Consider the following 18087-nt stretch of genomic DNA (forward strand, 5'->3'; position numbering starts at 1 on the left):
AAGGGGGGGTGTGTGTCCCAGAGCAGCAAATCTTTCCACAGGATATGTTCAAGATCCAGCTTTTGTCACTTAATTAGCAGTGTAACTATGAAAAAGTTATCTCTTAATGTCTTAGTTTCCTCGTCTGTAAAAACCAAACAAACAAATAGGAGAATCCCCTGCCTGTGATTGTGTGGGTAGTGCTGGTGGGATTTCTTTTTGAGGCTCTTTATGCCTTAAGTCTTCTGCATGTATCTTCCTTCCTGGTCCAGAATGTTTCACTACTTTCCCCTTATTCATTACAGCTACTAGCCAAAGATGCAAAGCAGAGGCTGGGCTGCAGAGAGGAGGGTGCTATGGAAGTGAAGGGACACCCATTTTTCAGGAACATGAATTTCAAGCGATTGGAAGCAGGGATGTTGGACCCTCCCTTTGTACCAGATGTAAGTAACTTTCCCCTCTCTGTCAACTTTCCTAGAGTCACTTTTAGACCAAGATTGATGGAACATGTCTTCGTTCCTCTCAAAGATTATTCCTACAATAAATGTTTATGGAGCTTACTCTGGTAGCATGGAAGAAGCAGTATAGCAGAAGTCAGAAAGCTTGGGTCTTCATCTCCACTCCATCTGTCGGACATATCATCTCTGCTTCTCATCCCTCTCTTCACTCAAAGAACCTAGTCTTACAGGGGACGCAAGGCATACACAAATAGCAGTAGAAACCAACAGGTGGAAGGAGGGGGTTCTGGGGCTAGGGAGTAGAGGGAGAGTATGGTTCAGAGCCCTCTGTTTATATCCTGCCTTCAGCAGCACCTTTAGTTTCGCTGGCTCTCAGTTTTGTTTTGTTTTTTTCATTGAATGGAGCAGTTGGACAAATAGCCTCCAAGATCCTGTCTGTGAGCCTGCTACAAAGCCCAGTGCTAAGAGTTCTGAGGAAGGAAAATATGTCTACTAGCTCTAAGTGATGGGTTAGACTAAATGACTTCTCAGGGTCTTTTTCCAGTTCTAAGAGTCTGTGGTTTTGTAATTCTAAGTGCATATCAAAGACGAAGCAGACTAGACTAAAGCAGCAGCTCCTTACTGGGGCTTGGATCCCAGCCTGGGCTCACCAATGGGTATAAAGATTAATCCCTTCCCTTCTGTCTCTCTCTGGGCCACAGCCCCGGGCTGTGTATTGTAAGGATGTGTTGGATATCGAGCAGTTCTCCACAGTGAAAGGTGTCAACTTGGACCACACAGATGATGATTTCTATTCCAAGTTTTCCACAGGATCCGTATCGATTCCATGGCAAAATGAGGTGAGCAGGGATGAAGGCATAGGCTTTGTCAGTCTGGTCCATTTGGAAGGGAAGAGAGAAGAAAAAGAAGATTGTGGGTGTTACTCCTGTTTTACAGAGGTGGGGAGCAGGGTGCAATAAATAACCTCTAGCCAGAAGGCTGGACAAATTGCCATGAGTTTAACTGCTGGACAAAACTATTAAGGTCAGGCTTCCAGAGGTTGAGGGTGTTGAACAAAAATCAAGGAGAGAAAAGGGACCAAAAAGAAATAGAAGCCATTCTCCTTCTCTCCTGAAGTTGTGTATAAAAAGTACAGGTCTCCATTTTTTATAGTCCAAGCCTTTTCTATAGTACAGCAAATTGGTGACAATTGCCCCAATCCCTATACTCTAGGGATTATTATATGAAGAATCTTGGAGTTTTACTGCTGGACAGACTGGGATGCCACAGAAAAGATAGGTCTTTTAAAAAAAAAAAAAGATTAATTCCTATAAGCAGCCCAAAACACACACACACACACACACACACACACACACACACACACACACACACACACACGGATATCATAGACCTCCTCCCCAGGTACACTGCTCTTTAGTGATTTCTGTTCTCTTTCTAGACTATTAGTGACTTGCATTTTAACTTGTATTTCCTTGAAAATGAATAGTTTGGGGAGTGGTTCAACGCAGCTTACAAAAAGTCTACACAGTAATTTGCACCATATTCTACATTCCCTTAAGGACCAATCTTGGACTATTGGGCCTATATCTGGATATCACTCTGACTCTAAAAGGGACTTCAGAATTAAGCCTGTATTCAAATCTCACTTCTTACATACTACTGTGTGACTCAGGGCAAATCATTGAAACTCTGAAGGTCTTAATTTTCTCAACTGTAAAATGGAGATAATACCTATAGTTTGTACCTCACACTTTTTTATTTGTTTGCTTTTAGGCTCAACTAAGGTTATGGAATTAAATGATTTGCAAACTTTTAGCAATAATAGGGTGAAGGAGAGCTTGAAATACCTGCATCATATATACAAGTAGTATTGTAATTGTGTTATCCTCAGTTGAAAATCCATGATATATATATATATATGTTTGGAAATTAGTGATGTGGATGGAGGGTGGACCGATGAGTGATTTTTAGAGCATGAAAAGAGTAGAACTTAAAATAACTCACATTTTGATAGTTTACAAAACTTTCTCCTTGCAACAACTTTGCAAGATAAATAGTGCTTGTATTTTTCCTCCATCATACAGATAAGAAAATAGAACAGTTAAATAATAGTATAGTGTAGTGAGAAATGAAATCAAAGAACCTGACTTTGAATCCTAGGTGTACCATTTATTATCTCCTCAAAATCAGGTACTGTCTTTTACCTTTCTTTGTATCCCCTGTACATAGAATGTTGTTATTATTCAGTCCTGTCCCACTCTTTGCGACCCCCTTTGGGGTTCTGTTAGCAAAGATCCTGGAGTGGTTTGCCATTTCCTTCTCCAGTTTATTTTATGTATGGGAAAACTGAGGCAAACAGGATTAAATCACTTGCACATAATAAATTGTTTCTGAGACCACATTTGAACTCGGGAAGATGAATCTTCCCGACTCCAGGATGAGCACTCTGTGCACTATGGCGCCACCTAGCTGTCCCATCACTCAGTAAGTGCTTAATAAATGTTTACTGACTAATTAACCTGTAGGATCTTAAGCTATAGTCCTTAAATCTCTAGTTTCCAAATCCTACTTTTTTAAAAATAAGGGAGTTGGATTAGATAACAGCAAAGACTCCAGCTCCAAATCTGCAGTCTGTAGATTTGGTCACCTCGCTAGCAGATAGCAAATCACGGAGCTGAGATAGGGTCTGATGAGTTCCTTTTGAGAGTACTCTGCAATGTGCTATATAACTCTCTAAGCGAGCTCACCTTGCACCGGTGACTTCCTCTGGGAAGTGTAACTAGGGAACAACGTAACAGAGTATAACCGGACTTTGCAGAATCCCTGTGTGCAATCAGGGCATCCCTAACTAACTTCACAGAGAATGCCATATGGCATTTGATATGAGAGGGAAAGGGCAATCTCCAACTACCCAATGGTGGTGTGATGTCTGCTGAAATGAACAGATTAGCCTGAACCAGAGTCCCTTCGATTATGAGTCTAGGGCAAGGCTTCTTAAACTTTTCCCACTCCTAATCTCCTTTCACCCAAGAAATTTTTACACAACCTTAGGTATATAGATATATAAAATAAGTATACACAGTAAATAGTTATTGATAATAAATGATAAAAAATTTATTTTAAAACAATTATGTTTGTAATTTTACCATTTATTAAAGACAAAAGCAAATTTGCACAATTATAAAATGGTACTTGTTTATTTTTACATAAAGAATTAAATTTTGTTAGAATATGTGATACCTTTTGCTGTTGCCAAATGTGCTGCAACCTTCAGTTTAAGAAGCTTTAGTCTTGGAAGTTTTTGGTGTTAAAGCATGGATTGCATGTCCTAGCACTGACCCTTCTTCCCCTTCCCCTCATAAGTCTATGGGTATGAATGAGTCCACAAAACTACCTTCCACTCCCATAGTTTTCAGCATCTACAGAGCAAAGATGGTGCCAGAGGAGCCTTGTGGCCTCTTGCATTTGCAAAACAGGCAAAACATTCCACTGGGACTAGAAATGGATGTGGTCAGTCTCTAATGATATACTTGAGCATCATCTTTAACCATAAGGTCTAGATTCTGTCATAGGTGTTAACAAGCTTCACAAAAAGAAGATGAATTTCCACTTTAGTTTTCGCCTGAAACATGACTTGTTGCTCATGGACACTTAGCTCCTACTCATCCTTCCTCCCTGTTGGAAGATTAGTTTCTCAGGCAACAGTGTTCCTACCTTTATTCCACCATCTAGGCTCTACCTCTCAACCCCCTCTCCCCACTTTTATTTTTAACGATGAACAGAGGTTCAGAGAGCATAATAGATTTGCTCAAGATGACCCATATAGGAAATGAAAGAGCTGAGATTTGATCCCAAGCCCTTTAAGGCCAAAAGGATAACACTCTCCTGATTTTTCCCAGTTTTTCCCTTACCTTCCTTTCCCAAGTAGTAATAAAAGTAAAATAATTTATCTCTCAGAAGCTAGATAGTACAGTGGATAGAATACCAAGTCTGGAATCAGGAAATCTCATCTTCCTGAGTTCAAATTTGGTCTCAGATACTAGCTAGCTGTGTGACCCTGGGCAAGTCACTTTACCCTGTTTGCCTCAGTTTCCTTCTCTGTAAAATGAACTGGAGAAGGGAATGACAAACCACTCCAGTATCTTTGCCAGCAAAACCCCAAGTGAGGTCATAGAGAATCGGGACATGACTGAAAAATGACTTAACACGCACTGAACAAAATTTATCCTTGTCATTTATAAAAATGAAACGTGACTTTAAAGGCCTTAACTGGCAGTATTCTAAAACTTCATAAAGAGCATGGAGTAACATGAGGCTTTCAATCTGTGAAAGAGGAGCTTTGTATCTTCAGGCAAGCTACTATTAATAGCAATCATGCTGCCTCAACATGAGTCAGCCCAGCATATCCGTAATAATAATAGCTAGCATTTACATAGCACTTTCTTCAAGTTTGCAAAGAGTTTTTCAAATATCTCGTTTTATCTCACTACCTAACTTGTGAAGGTCAAATGAGATTAGTAAAGAAAGTGCTGGACTTGAAGACAGGAATATACAGGCTCAAACTTCAGCTCTAATTATTATTAGCTGTAACTGAACATAAACAACCCACTTAATGTCTCTGAGACTTAGTAAAGGGAGGCTAATAGTGCCTATAATGTCACCCTTATGGGACTGTTGTAAAACTCCAAGTGAACTGATTCCTGGGAGATATTTGCAAATATTAAAACATTATAACAATTATTATTATATGAAAATACTTTGTATTAATGTCAATGTTTGTTATTTTTAGTCATCCTAAAATGTTATTTTCAATGGTATTATTTGTAGTATTATCATTTCATTAGGGAAGGACCCAGCTAACTTTTAAAAAATATTTAGGCTAATAAATATTCTTTACAAGTAATTTGGAATTTTTTATTGTGATTTTTCCTGTATTCCCAGATTTTAACTCTAGAGTACAATTTATTTTTTGTAAAACAGTTTAAATCTGGATGCAACTTTAAAAAAAAGAGAGACAAGGACAAGAGAAGTACTAGATTGAGCATGCAATAAGATGAACAATGATAACTCAGAGATGTGTCTGATAAAGTGGGAACTGACTGAATCACACTGACTCCATCTTGTGACTCAAATCTAGATCTAATTCAGTTCCCTTTCTATTAAATTATGGGTCTAGTCCAATTTCTGTCCTGGGAGAACACTTTATTCAGTGATGGGAATTGTGAGAAAACTTTATTGCATTGTTTGAACCTAGCCCTGAGTGGCTGGGAAACTGGACTACTTCCACCATTTAGTCTAATAAATATTGCAAAGTCCATAAAATAGCCATCAAGATCATAGACTTAAGATTATAAAAGACCTTAGAAGCCAGCTAGTACATATGAGTAAACTGAGGCTCAGAGAGCCCAATTCTCTATTAAATACACATACACAGATAGAAAATGGAAGAGTTAGGATTCGGGTCCAGATCCTTTGACTCAAAACTCAGGTCTATTTTATTGAGCTTCCTCCAGGTAGAATTTTCCTGACACATAATAAGATCCCCATGGCTTTGCCATAATATTTTCTACTTTAATTTCCTTTAAAAATATTCCTTAGGAACTGACATCAATTATAGTTTCCTATCTTGTCCATCTTTCTGTCTTGCCCCTCCAGCAGGATTTGGCCTTATTAGCATGAAGCAAGATTGGGGAGACACTTTGGAGCTACTTCCCATTTTCCCCTTAAAAGACCTAATACCTCATTGCTGATACCTTAGTTCTGCCAGTAGAATTTCTTAGAAACTAAGATTGAGAACTCTGGTTCAAATGCTTAATTCTCAGTTAAAAAGAGAAAAAATGAAGTTTCTGGGCTGCACAAGAGTTTGTTCTTCCAAATGCTGGGGGCCTTGTTCCTTTGTTTGCTTTACCTTTCTGCTTTCTGTGAAAAGTGACAGGATGTGGCTTCTATAATGCATGTCTGGTTTTGCCTCCATTTCCCCAGATGATAGAAACTGAATGTTTCAAGGAGTTGAATGTGTTTGGACCAAACGGTACTCTTTCACCTGACCTGAATCGGAGCTACGCTCCAGAACCGCCGAAGAAAGGCTTGCTACATCGAATTTTCAAGCGTCAGGTGAGACCTCAGGCTGAGACCAATCCTGGAACCCTTGAGTTTAGGCAGACACAGTAAGATTTTGGTTCTCATGCCAGAGTAAAAGAACCCTGGCTTTGGATTCAAAACAGCTGAGTTCAAATTCTAGTACTACAGTTTGTGTCTGCTGAATCTCAGTTTTCTCATCTGCAAATTAGGTCTAATGACACCTGTAACACCAGTCTCATACAAAAGTTGTAAGGATCAACTGAGATAATAGGTAAAACAGGAGAGAGACAGAGACAGACAGACAGACACACAGGGGCAGACAGAAAAGAGAGAGAGAGAGGCAGAGAGAGACAGAGACCAAGACCAAGATACAGAGACAGAGAGAGAAAGACAGAGAGATAGATAAAGACACAGAAAGAGACAGAGGGAGGGAGGAGAAACAGAGACAGAGAGACAAAGGAGACAGAGACAGAAAGAGAGAGACAGAAATACAGAGAAACAAAGAGAAAATTAGAAAGACACAGAGAAGTGAGAGACAGAGCAAAGAGAGATAAAGCCAGAAAGAAAGACTAAAGACAGAGACAGAGAAGCAAGAAAGACAGAGACAGAAAGAGAAAAACACAAAGGGACACAGATAGAGATACACAGAGAGAAAGAGAAAGATACACAGAAAGAGAGAGGGATAGAGAAGAATAGAGACGGACAAGAGAGAGAGTGCAAGAAAGAGAGAGAGGAGAGAAAGAGGGAGAAAGAGAAAGAGAGAAAGAACACTATTTTAGAAGGTCTAGAGATTAAAAAGAACTAGACTCTTTAGAACTTCTTGTAGCATCCCCTAATCTACATAGCAGGGACTAGTTGGGTGGTGGTATGTCTCCATTGTGTGGTTTAAGTGGCATTTTGTGGCGAGAAGCAGCACAATGTGGTTGATGTGGAATGAGAAGACCTGAATTTAGGCTCCATTTTGCCATTCTCTGACAGTGTAGCTTTGAGTGAGTTTTCTGATCACTAAGACAGCCTTCTTACAAACAGAACCAGAAGGAGCCTTAAAATTCATCTAGTCTAACCTACAGATGAGAAAACTGAAGCCAGTGAGACTGAAGGACTTTCTCAAGTTCAGATACAGGCAGGGACTGACAGAGCCAAGATCTCAGCCCAGTTCCGCTGATACCAGGTCATCCACCATTCTTTCTTTCCCTGCACCTGCTAATAATGCCCACCCTGTCTGGTTCACAGAGTTTTTGTGGGATTCGAAGAAGATGATCTCTGTAGGGCAGCCTAAATGTGTGTTCCTGTTGTGTTTAGAAGCAGAGAGAGGGGGCATAGAGAATTTCATCACTGATCAGTGAGTGTCTAGGACATCCTCCAGGCTCTGTAAGAAAGTCCAGTATCAGAATAAATAGAAGAAATAATTTCAAAAATGGATTTCTAATTGTGTTGTTCTTGGTCAGCCATGTCTAACTCTTTATGACCACTCTGGAGTTTTTTGGGCAAAGGTACTAGAGTAGTTTTCCATTTTCCTCTTCAGTGGATTAAAGTAAACAGGGTTTAAGTGTCTTGCCCAGGGTCACACCGTTAGTGAGTCCCCGACACCGGATTTGAACTCTCAGCTTCCTGACCCAGCACTTTATCCGCTGAGCCACCTAGCTGACTCTGTGTAGGCAGTAGCCTACAACCCATTCATTCAGAGACCTATTTAGGATGCTGGGTCAGATTCTGAACAGATCTTTCTAATCCTAGCTCTCTCCAATTTTCTTTGTGGACGGGTGGGGGGGGGCGGGGAATGGGAAGGGAGCAAGTCAGTATCAGTCTTAGGCAAAATATCAAGTAACTTGTGTGTTCAGAATACAATGCTCAAGGTCTGGGGAGAATCAAAGTTTTGATGTAGCATTTTCCTTGCCCTCATGGAGCTTATAGGCTACTAGGGGGAAAATACACATGCATAGTAGAAGGGAATGCATAAAAAAGGAACTGGCAAGGTGTTGATCCAAGTCTGAGGAGGCTTTCTTGGCTGGAGGGAGCTAAGCTGACATTTAAAAAGTAAGAAATGCCAAAAAGTATATTTTTTTTTTTAATGAATCAGTTCTAAGTTGAGCAATCTTTTTGGAAAATGAAAGAGCCAAAAATCTCATTTTTTTCCCCAAGGTTTTGACCGGGAGTAGGAGGATGAGTGGGATTTCATCAAACAAAATAGGAGGCTAACTAAGCATTCCGGACATAGGGAACAGTGAAAGCCAAAGTCCAGAGACTGAAAAATGCTGGGGATGTCAGATCGATGGCACATAGTTCAGAATGGCAGGAGCACATGATACACAAAAGGAAGGAGAATGAAAGATAGCACAGCATTAGCCTTTGCTATGGGTAGCCAGTTGCAGCACACTGCTAAAGGGTCAGGAGATTCATTCATGTACATACATAGACATTTGGCCATTTACCAACTTCTGAATTGAGCTGGGAGAAGAAAGGAAGGGAATAGAGGAGCTCCACATGATTTGAGGAATGCCCAACAACAGTCAAGGAAGAGGGCTGCCTCTTCTTTGAGAACCTGTCCTAGTCAATCAGGAAGTTCTTGAGGGGCATTGCCATAATTAGATCTGGACCTAAGAAAAATTAGTCTTGCATTTGTTCCACTCAAAAAAGACATTGATTAAGCAAGTATTATGCACCATGAACCGTGCTGTATAATGGGTACAAATTGAAAAATCCCACAATACCCGGCTGCCTGAAGCTTACAGTGTAACTGGGAAGATAAGGAGAGTGTGTAGTTTGTGTAAATGGATAGGAATCAAGATAGAAGGTAAGCAGGGGGAGGGAGAGAGCAGAACCACGTGCTTTAAGAGTATTTGAGAAGGAAGAGATTCCCTTGAGATCGGGACATAAAGGGGAAGCTTATTCTTGGAGAAGCTGCCTAGGAGGCACTGAGACAGGGTGAAAGCAGAGGCAGAGCCCATTTAAGAATGCTCCAAGCAGGTACTAGTGAGGGACTGCATGCTGGTGAGGATGGAGAGGAGGAGGAAGGAATGGGAAGGAGATCATGTTACCTTTCCAAGCTGAAGCTTGTCCAGTGGGAAAATGCCTGGAGATGCTGGAGAGCTCAGATGAGATGACACATTTCATAGTACTTTACAGAAGGAAGGGCTTATTTTGATTATGAGGGTTGTGGGGCACTAAGTGCCCCTTCAAGCTTTCTGCTCATTTCTGCCGTAGGCTCCAGGACAGAGAGGAAAGGGCTTAACTTTGCTAGCTTGACAAAGAGTGCAGATACTGCGCTGTTTCCGAAAAGACTTTTGTGGGGAGGGAATGCTTTGAGAGTGCTGTGGAACGGAGGGAAGAAGATCTCCAGGTTCCCTGAGGGACAGAGAAACCCTGAAAAGTTTTGGAGTATGGGAGTGGCCATAGAGATCCAGGGCATGGATCTGGTCTATAATAGGACACTAACGCCAGCTCTTTGCTCCATTGCCTTTGATATTTCAGTGATATGTAATTCTTTTTTGGCCATTTACCAAATTTTGAATTGAGTTGGGAGAAGAAAGGAAGAGACAGGAGCAGCAGGTCTTGAAATTTCCCTTCCCACTACCCCTCTGAAGGCTGCCTTCCTAGCTCACATGTCTCTTCTCCCTCTCTCGATTCCCCCTCAGACAAGGCTGTTCCTAGAACCAAGAAAAGGTAGTTTGTCATATCTATGGGAGTGGCAGGTCCCCTCCCCTCCTTGAAGCAGTTGTTAGGAACACCCAGGAGGTTCCCGTTATCAGCCCAAACCAAATGGCCCTCGGAAGGTCTTAGGGAAAATTGCAACTTCTTTAAAAGAAAAGGGAACAGGAATTTCTATCTTGCAATGCTATGAATACTTGATTAGTAATTCTGAATAAAAAGCAAACTTTAATAGTTAAAAGTGTTCCAAGTTGTCACCACCTGGACAACACAGCTCCTGCTTGTTTTCCCAGATCCTCCCGTTCAAAGCATCTGGAAGCCAGAGGGTTCTGCCCAATATCACTCAACTATTCCCCACTAAAAAAAAAAAAAAAGATGGATGCAGATCATATGCAGATGCCTTCATAGCCCTTAGAATTTCTCCAGGGAGAATATGAGCTAGTGGGAATCTTTAAGAAGATTAGAAAAGCTCTTCTAAGGCAGTAGCTGAGTTCTATTTTTTTTTCTCTTTACAATGTCGGGGTATAATTTAAAAATACTGGATTTGGAATCAGAGGAGATGAGGTCAAGTCCCACCTCTTCAACTTACTCTTTACTACAATGGACAAGCTGCTTTCTCTCTCTAGATGTTTCCTTATTGGCAAAATGAAGCAGTTGGGCCATTTGCATTTCTAAGGTCCTTCTAGCTCTGAATCCTAAATGGTATAATGCATAGAACACTGGACCAGGAGTTAAGAGAGTTCAAATTATATACTTACTAACTGTGTGACCCTGAGCAATGCACTAAATCTGTATTTGCCTATTTCTTTGTCTATAAATGAAAATTATAATAGCACCTACTTGCCAGGTTTTTCATGAGGATGAAATGAGATAATACTTGTAGAGCACTTAACCCAGTGCCTGGCACATAATAAGCATTATGTATAAAGGTTAGCTATTATTATTATTATTATCAAGATGTTATTGGATCAAGATTGGATAAATGTAAGTGACCTACTTCACTGGGAAGAAATTCACAAATAAAATCACCTGATAAACAAGTGAATTCCAGATTAGACACTAAAGATAGTGTCACTGCCCAAATAACTCCTTCAAAACTTGGAGTCCCTGAAGTTCACTGAGCCTTAAAAGGAACAATCTGTATGTCACAGGGATCAGGCTGCAAATTTAACAAGTACAACATAACAAGAGTTTATCAAGATTCTATAAAGTTCTCCAAGAGCCCACTTGAGCTAGAGTTAATTACTTATGTAAGCCTTGTCTGCACAGAGAAAGCGTGTGATCTTAGAAAAACATAGATAGACTTGCACAATATAAGGGAGTAAAATGAACAGAACCAAGAGAATGTTGTGTGTAGTAATAGCAATATTGTTTTAAGAACAACTTTAAATAAAAAAATCATTTTGATTTATCAATACCCAAATTAATTATGAAGAACATATGAAGGAAGACGTCTGCATCCAGAGAAAGAACTGATAAATAGGAGTATATATAGAATGATTTCACACACTCACATATATACATATGCATATATATATATGTATATACATATACATATATATATATTCATATCTAATGGTAGCCATCTCTATGGTGAGGGGAAGGAAAGAAAAAAGAAGAAATTTACATGATAACCTTATTATATATTTAAAAGGAATAGCAAGTTGTACATAATAGATTGGCAATTTCATGTGCAATCATCTTTTTTAGTGTACTATGTCATGGAAATATTTTTATTCCATAAATTAAAAATAAAATGAATAAAAACTTAAAATAAAATAAAACAATGAAGAGCAAGTAAGAGGCAGAGATGAAGAGATGATCCCAGTCTGTGCTTTCCTTCCTTCCTTTCTCTCCATAATTCTCTCCATAATCTCTCCATATTTTCCAATTTAAGCAGGGTAAAGAGTTTCCTTTTAAATGCTTGCTTAGCCTATGAGATGTCCGTCTTTGTAAATCATTGTAACAGGTCTAATGGTTTTTCTCTCTTTTAGCATCAGAACAATTCTAAGAGTACTACTAATTCCAAGGCGAATTTTAACCACCACATCAACTCCAACCATGTACGTTCAAATTCTACCGGAAGCAGCTAGTTTCAGCTCAAATCTGGGAGTTTTAAATGGGGCTATGCCCTAGTCCTTCCACTTAAGAAACAGAGCTCCTGCCAACACGTGCCGCCACCAACACTGAGTTAAACCAATGCTTCCACCCCTCCAAAAGCCAGAGAGGGGCTCTGTCCAAACCCTGGAAATGGAACCTCCAATTTTCCTGAAGAAATTCCCACTCAGGTCTGCTTTTCTGGAGGGGGCCCTTGGACAGCTGGTGTGATGGCACTTGGTCTCTGTAGAACATTGCAATAGAAATCCAACAGATAAGACAACTTGCACGTATTTAAATAGCATCATACCTAGAACTGAATTTTGTCCTTATTATTTTTAAAGAAAAGTTTTGTAAATTTCTCTATTGTCTCAGTTTACATTTTGTACATTTGTATTTAAATGAAAGTCAGACTTTGAGGGTGTATATTTTCTGTGCAGCCGTTGTAAAGCCATGTGTTTTAAGACATTGAGGGGAAAGGGAGGGAAGGGGAGGGTGGGATTTTAAAAATGTGACTCAAGACTTCCAGAGCCTCAATTGAAAAATTGTTGTTTTTATTAACTACAGAGAATTATTCCAATTTCACATCAGCTAGTGGGTTATATTTCCATACATGCATTTGATGGCACAATTTATTCCTAACTAACTTACATTTGTTTGTATATTTGATTTATAGCAACACTGCATACAATTTCTCTGTTAGTTTGTAACGTCTTGTATTAAATGCTAAAAAAAAAAAAAAAAGAAAAAAAAGAAAAAAAGGGCACACTTGTGACTTAACCCCATTTGAGAATTTCCTCCACCTAAGGCTGAGACCTGCTGGCACCACTGAGTTTAGTGCCAGGTTTTTTTTTTTTTCCGTAGGTCATCAAAATATTTGTGGTGTGATTCGGGATCCTCTTTCCATTCTCCATCCCATTTAAACATTAGAAGTAGACTCCAGGGAGAGGAAGCATGGTCAGGACCTAAGACTTTGGCCCATTGGTCTCTGGGCAGAAAATATTGTTCTTCCTATCTAATGTGTCCTGACCTCTTGTTTGCATGCATTTCCCTCAAATTTGGGTTGTGAAGTTTTTTTTTTTTTTTTAAGAGGGAAATATAGGAATGAGAACAATGAAAGGAAATCCCAAGTGTCTTAAAATTTTACAGACAAAAGGAAGCCTAGATGTAGAAGTCTGTATCAGCTCTAATGTTTAGAATAATAAAGACAAGAAGAAAGATTTCCTGAAACTATTTGGTGCCTATGCATTTAACAGGGATTCCTTCTGAGATATGCTACAGAGAAGGAACACAGTAGTACAAAACAGAAAAAAATAAAATAAAATAAGGCCTCTTGTGCAAATTCCTCCTAGTTCCTGTGTGAATAGTGAGTAAAAAGTCTCTAGTTTCAGAGCCCAGCATGGGTAGTAGGTTGGTAAGTAGCCAAAGATCAGTCAGGGATGGACTTCCCTTAGTTTTCTCTGGTCCAACATTGACTGCCCCATGGAGAAGACCAGTGACCAAAAATGGTGGCAAGGCACTTGAGAAGACAAGCAAAGGCAAGGATGTCTTCCATCCTTCAAAGGTCAGAACAGAGTTTTGAAACAAAAAAGGTCCTTCTAACTCCAGCCAGGATTCACAGAACCCAAATGGGTGAAAGATCTCTGGAAATAACCCCAGTGTCAAAGGATCATAGGATAATAGATACAACTGGAAGCAACTTCAAAGGCCATTTTGTTCTACCCTCTCATTTTACAGATGAGGAAACTGAGGGCTAGAAATGTTAAAGTAACTTGCCTGGAGTTATATTCTCTTTTGGGGAAGCAGATTCTTCCATGTAAACAGCTTCATCCTTAATTCCCCAATCTCACTACAGAGACATTGAAAAAATTATACTACTCTCTCACTAGATCCCAAGGGCTCTCATCTAAACAAAGTGAGCAATGGATTAACCTGAGTCCCCTTAAGGCCCGCCAGGCATTTGCTGCCACCATTTCCCATGACCTTCTGCACTTCTGGGCTATGGTTTAGTGGAATGCCAATGTTTAGGGAGAACACCACTCAGAATTTACTCGGTGTGAGTGAATCAGATAATAATGGGATGAGTTTTCAGGGAGAAGCATCTTGTGAGACTTAAATACACAACCTAATTTCATAATCGTGAGATATTTGAATTACAATGGACTTAAATATTATCTATTTCAATCCCTTCATTTTATATATATAGGGAAATTGAGACCCAAAGATAAAAAGTTACTTGTACCCAAAATACTTGCACAAAAAGTTATATTACACAAATAGCAAATGGAGAACCTCACTCTTAAATCCTAAATTTTTGTTATGTGCCTTTTGGGAAGTTTGAATGTATTAGAAAGTGAGTTAGAAAATTGGGCTGAATAATTTTGAGGTGATTCTATAAATAAATGGAAGAGTAGAAATATTTTCTTTTCCCTAATATGCCTTTAATCTACAGTATTAATTTCTGAATCTAGATGTTTCCTGGACCAGTTTCTTGGGCTAATTAACCTTCCCATTTCCTTAGGTTGGGTTAGAAGTATTTACTACCATCTAACCTTGCCATTTTTGCTAAGAATATGGAAATACCTTTGAACAGCTGGTCTTCCCTTCTCAATAACAGAATGGAAGACCATTCTATAGAAACCATCAACTCAAAGGACTATCTTCCCATCCTGATATTAAGGGCTCCTCTCTATTTCCCTAGTCTATTGGGATTCAAAATTCTGTAGGTGCTGCAAGGAGAATGTAAGAGCTGTTTTCAGTATCAAAACCCAACACTGAATTTAAACTTCCTGCAGAATATTCAAAAGACCTTAATTGGGGCTTTTACTGTTTTTCTTTTTCTACTCCTTGGGTCACTTAGGCTATATCATAAGCACAGGTCTCCACATTGATTCCTAAAAAGACTTGAGGCTCTCCTTCCCTTGTTGTAACTGCCACAAATGTTCATGAGTTGCAGCTGAGACTCCTTTGCTTCTATGCCTACCAGATCATTTGAGCCAAAAGGCCAGTACCCAACTCATACGAACGAGTACCTCATTAAAGGAATTCCCAAGAGACTGACCATCTATGTATCACCGACCTCTTGAGTCAATCATCAGAAAGTCTTCCCCTCCAAACTTCATCTTCTACATGTTTTAAGACACTCCCTCCTCCCAAAAGTAGTTTTTGTCCAGATATCTTTGGATAATCCAAGATTTTTTTAAAAACTGAACTCTGAGGAAGAACTCCTCTTTAAGAATGTAGTTATGTGCACAATTAGTCAATTGATATAGTGCCTTTGAAGTGAGACTCAAGAAGTGGACCCTGAATTGTACAGAAACTTCTTTGCTTTGTCTGCTTCCTTCTTGAAATCGTTATCATCATGATCCATTATTGAGTTTCCTCAGTGGTCCTGGGGACCACCCAAGATATTGAAGAGACAGCTTCACACACACACACACACACACACACACACACACACACAGTCTTCAGGCAATTGACATCCTAGACAGGAATGTTCTTCCTCCTTGTGTCAATGATCAAAGAAAAATACTTAAGGGAAGAAAATAAATATATTAAGCACCTACTTTGTTCCAGGCACTGTGCTAAGCGCTTTACAAGTATTATCTTATTTGATAATATGGAGTTACAGAACTCTACACAGATTTCCAAAACTGTTCTTCATGCCACATTCCTCTGCATTTTAAAAAGCAACAAGAAGATACAACTTCCTTCTGAGATGATTGCTCTTTGCCAGTGGGAACATAACTATCCTTGTTGTTTTTTTATTTTTCGGGGCTGGGGTAGGGGACGGAGGGAGGGGTAGTTATATGGCTACTTAAACTAGAGCAATCAGTAACTTAATTGAATTATATCAACACCTCACAGGGCAATAATGCAGGCAGATTTTGCCTCGGGTTCTGGATACATGCACATGGATGACTCCACTGGCTTCAGTGGATGCTTCTTTGGAGGAGAATTTGTTCTTGGGTCCTCAAAATTCCATTTGGGATACTGATTGTCTTGAGTACCTCCCCTCTGAAGACAAGACAGCCTTTTAAGAGTTCAGAAGTTCCCATGCCTTGCTAAAAAAAAAAAAATGTCCACAGTGTTGAAATTCCTCTTCTTCCATTCCAATCCTCCTTTTCCTGAAGAAGTCACATCATTTCAAATCTTTTCCTTTGCCGGCTGTTGGCCAGATGTTCCACCAATGCCGGTACTCTTCGAGCGTGACTAAATCAACAAAATGAGCACACCTCTTGGACCGTTTTTCTTGGAGGTACATCAGCCTTGAGATGGGGCCAAGTCAACCTCCCTTGGCAAACAGAACAGAAGAATGAAGAGCTTGATGTCTCTGGATTTTGGGAGAAACATCAGGTTTCTTGGCAATCAGGTATTCCCTCAAGAAATCTTCACCCACTAATGATAAATGCTTAATATATACTATCCAGGTAATTTTTGTGCTTACATCTCCTTCCTTAACTCATGGCTCCTGAGTGGGCTTCAGGAGTCCTATGAGCAATTGAATGTGCCCTCTGAGTTGCCATTCTATTTTTAATCTGGGACATACTGGCATGACTTTTATCATTTTGACCTTTGCCTGGGGAGATGAAGGGCTTTCAAATTTCATTGTGCAGTTTCACATCACATAGTTAGGTCATGAATAATGGCCTGCTTTCTCCCACAAGCATCTGTCACCTGGACACATAAGCTGTCTTCACCACTTAAACATCCACCCAAATTAAACTCCAACATTGCAGATTCACACTCATGCCCAGAGACATATTTCCAGTTTGATTTTCAAAACCTGCACTACTGTGGTCACTATGTGTACATATTTGGAAATGGCATGCTCTCTCCAAGTGGGAAAGGACTTTTCCAGAGGATTTAAATGTGACTATTATGAGTCAGTTGAAAAGTCATTTTTGTATGCACTCCAAAACAAATGTTCTTGGTTAATAGTTCATAGCTTTTGATCTTGTTTTAATAATAATGATAATGATAATAATAACAATAATCATCATTCCATCATCTTAAGATTTGTCCCTCTCTTTTTTTTTCCTGGAAGATTTTCACACTGTTTGATAAAACTAGCTTTGTTTCTGAGGTTGTTCTGGAGATAGTGGTTTTTGTGTTCCCTGGCTGCCCTAATTCTCTGTACATTCTAATAACGTCACAGTGCTGCTGTATCTAGATCAAACCACTGTTTTATTTTGTTTTTTTTTTTAGAAAAATAAATTCCTTAATTTAAAAAGAAACATGAAATTTCAAGTATTTTGTCCTAGGTACTGTGTAGACTTCTGTATCATCTGCATGTAGATTCTGTATAGAGACACCTGCAGCTGCTAATCATTATTTGCACTTGACAGTTGACTTTGGTCTCTACACTTGACATGGCTTAGACCTTTATTCACTTATTTCTTCGTTCAACATTTGTTAAGAATCTAATGTCTACAAGGATTCTACGCTCAGTATTGAAAGGGATTGATTCAAGCATTTATTTGGTACCTGCCCAGGTCAAGGATACCAGTGCTTGATGTTAGGCAGACAAAGATCAAGATAAGAATCCCTTCCATTAAGGAACTTACATTCTAGGTCTTACAAAATTGAATAGAATCAGAAACATAAAATCTTAGTGCTAAAGTCACCTCCAAGGTCATAAAGGACTTAGATTTAGTTCTACCTGAAGCACAATTTACATAGAAAATATCCTCAGAGTAGTCATGCAAACTCCACTGAACAACTGCAATACCAAGGAATTCTCTACCTTTGGAGAGAGTTCATTTAGTTATTAAGTAGCTCTGGCTATACTAGGAAGTTGTTCCTTTTGTTAAGATATAATCTA

General features: G+C 39.4%; 1 protein-coding gene across 1 annotated transcript in view; it reads left to right on the forward strand.

Moving 5' to 3' along the window:
- Positions 1-17507, forward strand: part of GRK5 (G protein-coupled receptor kinase 5) — a 306115-nt gene extending 288608 nt beyond the window's left edge. The window contains exons 13-16 of the mRNA XM_051981523.1: positions 285-422; positions 1139-1276; positions 6420-6551; positions 12161-17507. Of these exons, the coding sequence (XP_051837483.1) occupies positions 285-422; positions 1139-1276; positions 6420-6551; positions 12161-12259 (507 nt within the window). The 3' untranslated portion in view covers positions 12260-17507. The remainder of the gene's footprint in view (positions 1-284; positions 423-1138; positions 1277-6419; positions 6552-12160) is intronic.
- Positions 17508-18087: the final 580 nt, after the last annotated feature.

This window comes from Antechinus flavipes, chromosome 2, assembly GCF_016432865.1.
Source record: "Antechinus flavipes isolate AdamAnt ecotype Samford, QLD, Australia chromosome 2, AdamAnt_v2, whole genome shotgun sequence".
NCBI lineage: Eukaryota > Metazoa > Chordata > Mammalia > Dasyuromorphia > Dasyuridae > Antechinus > Antechinus flavipes.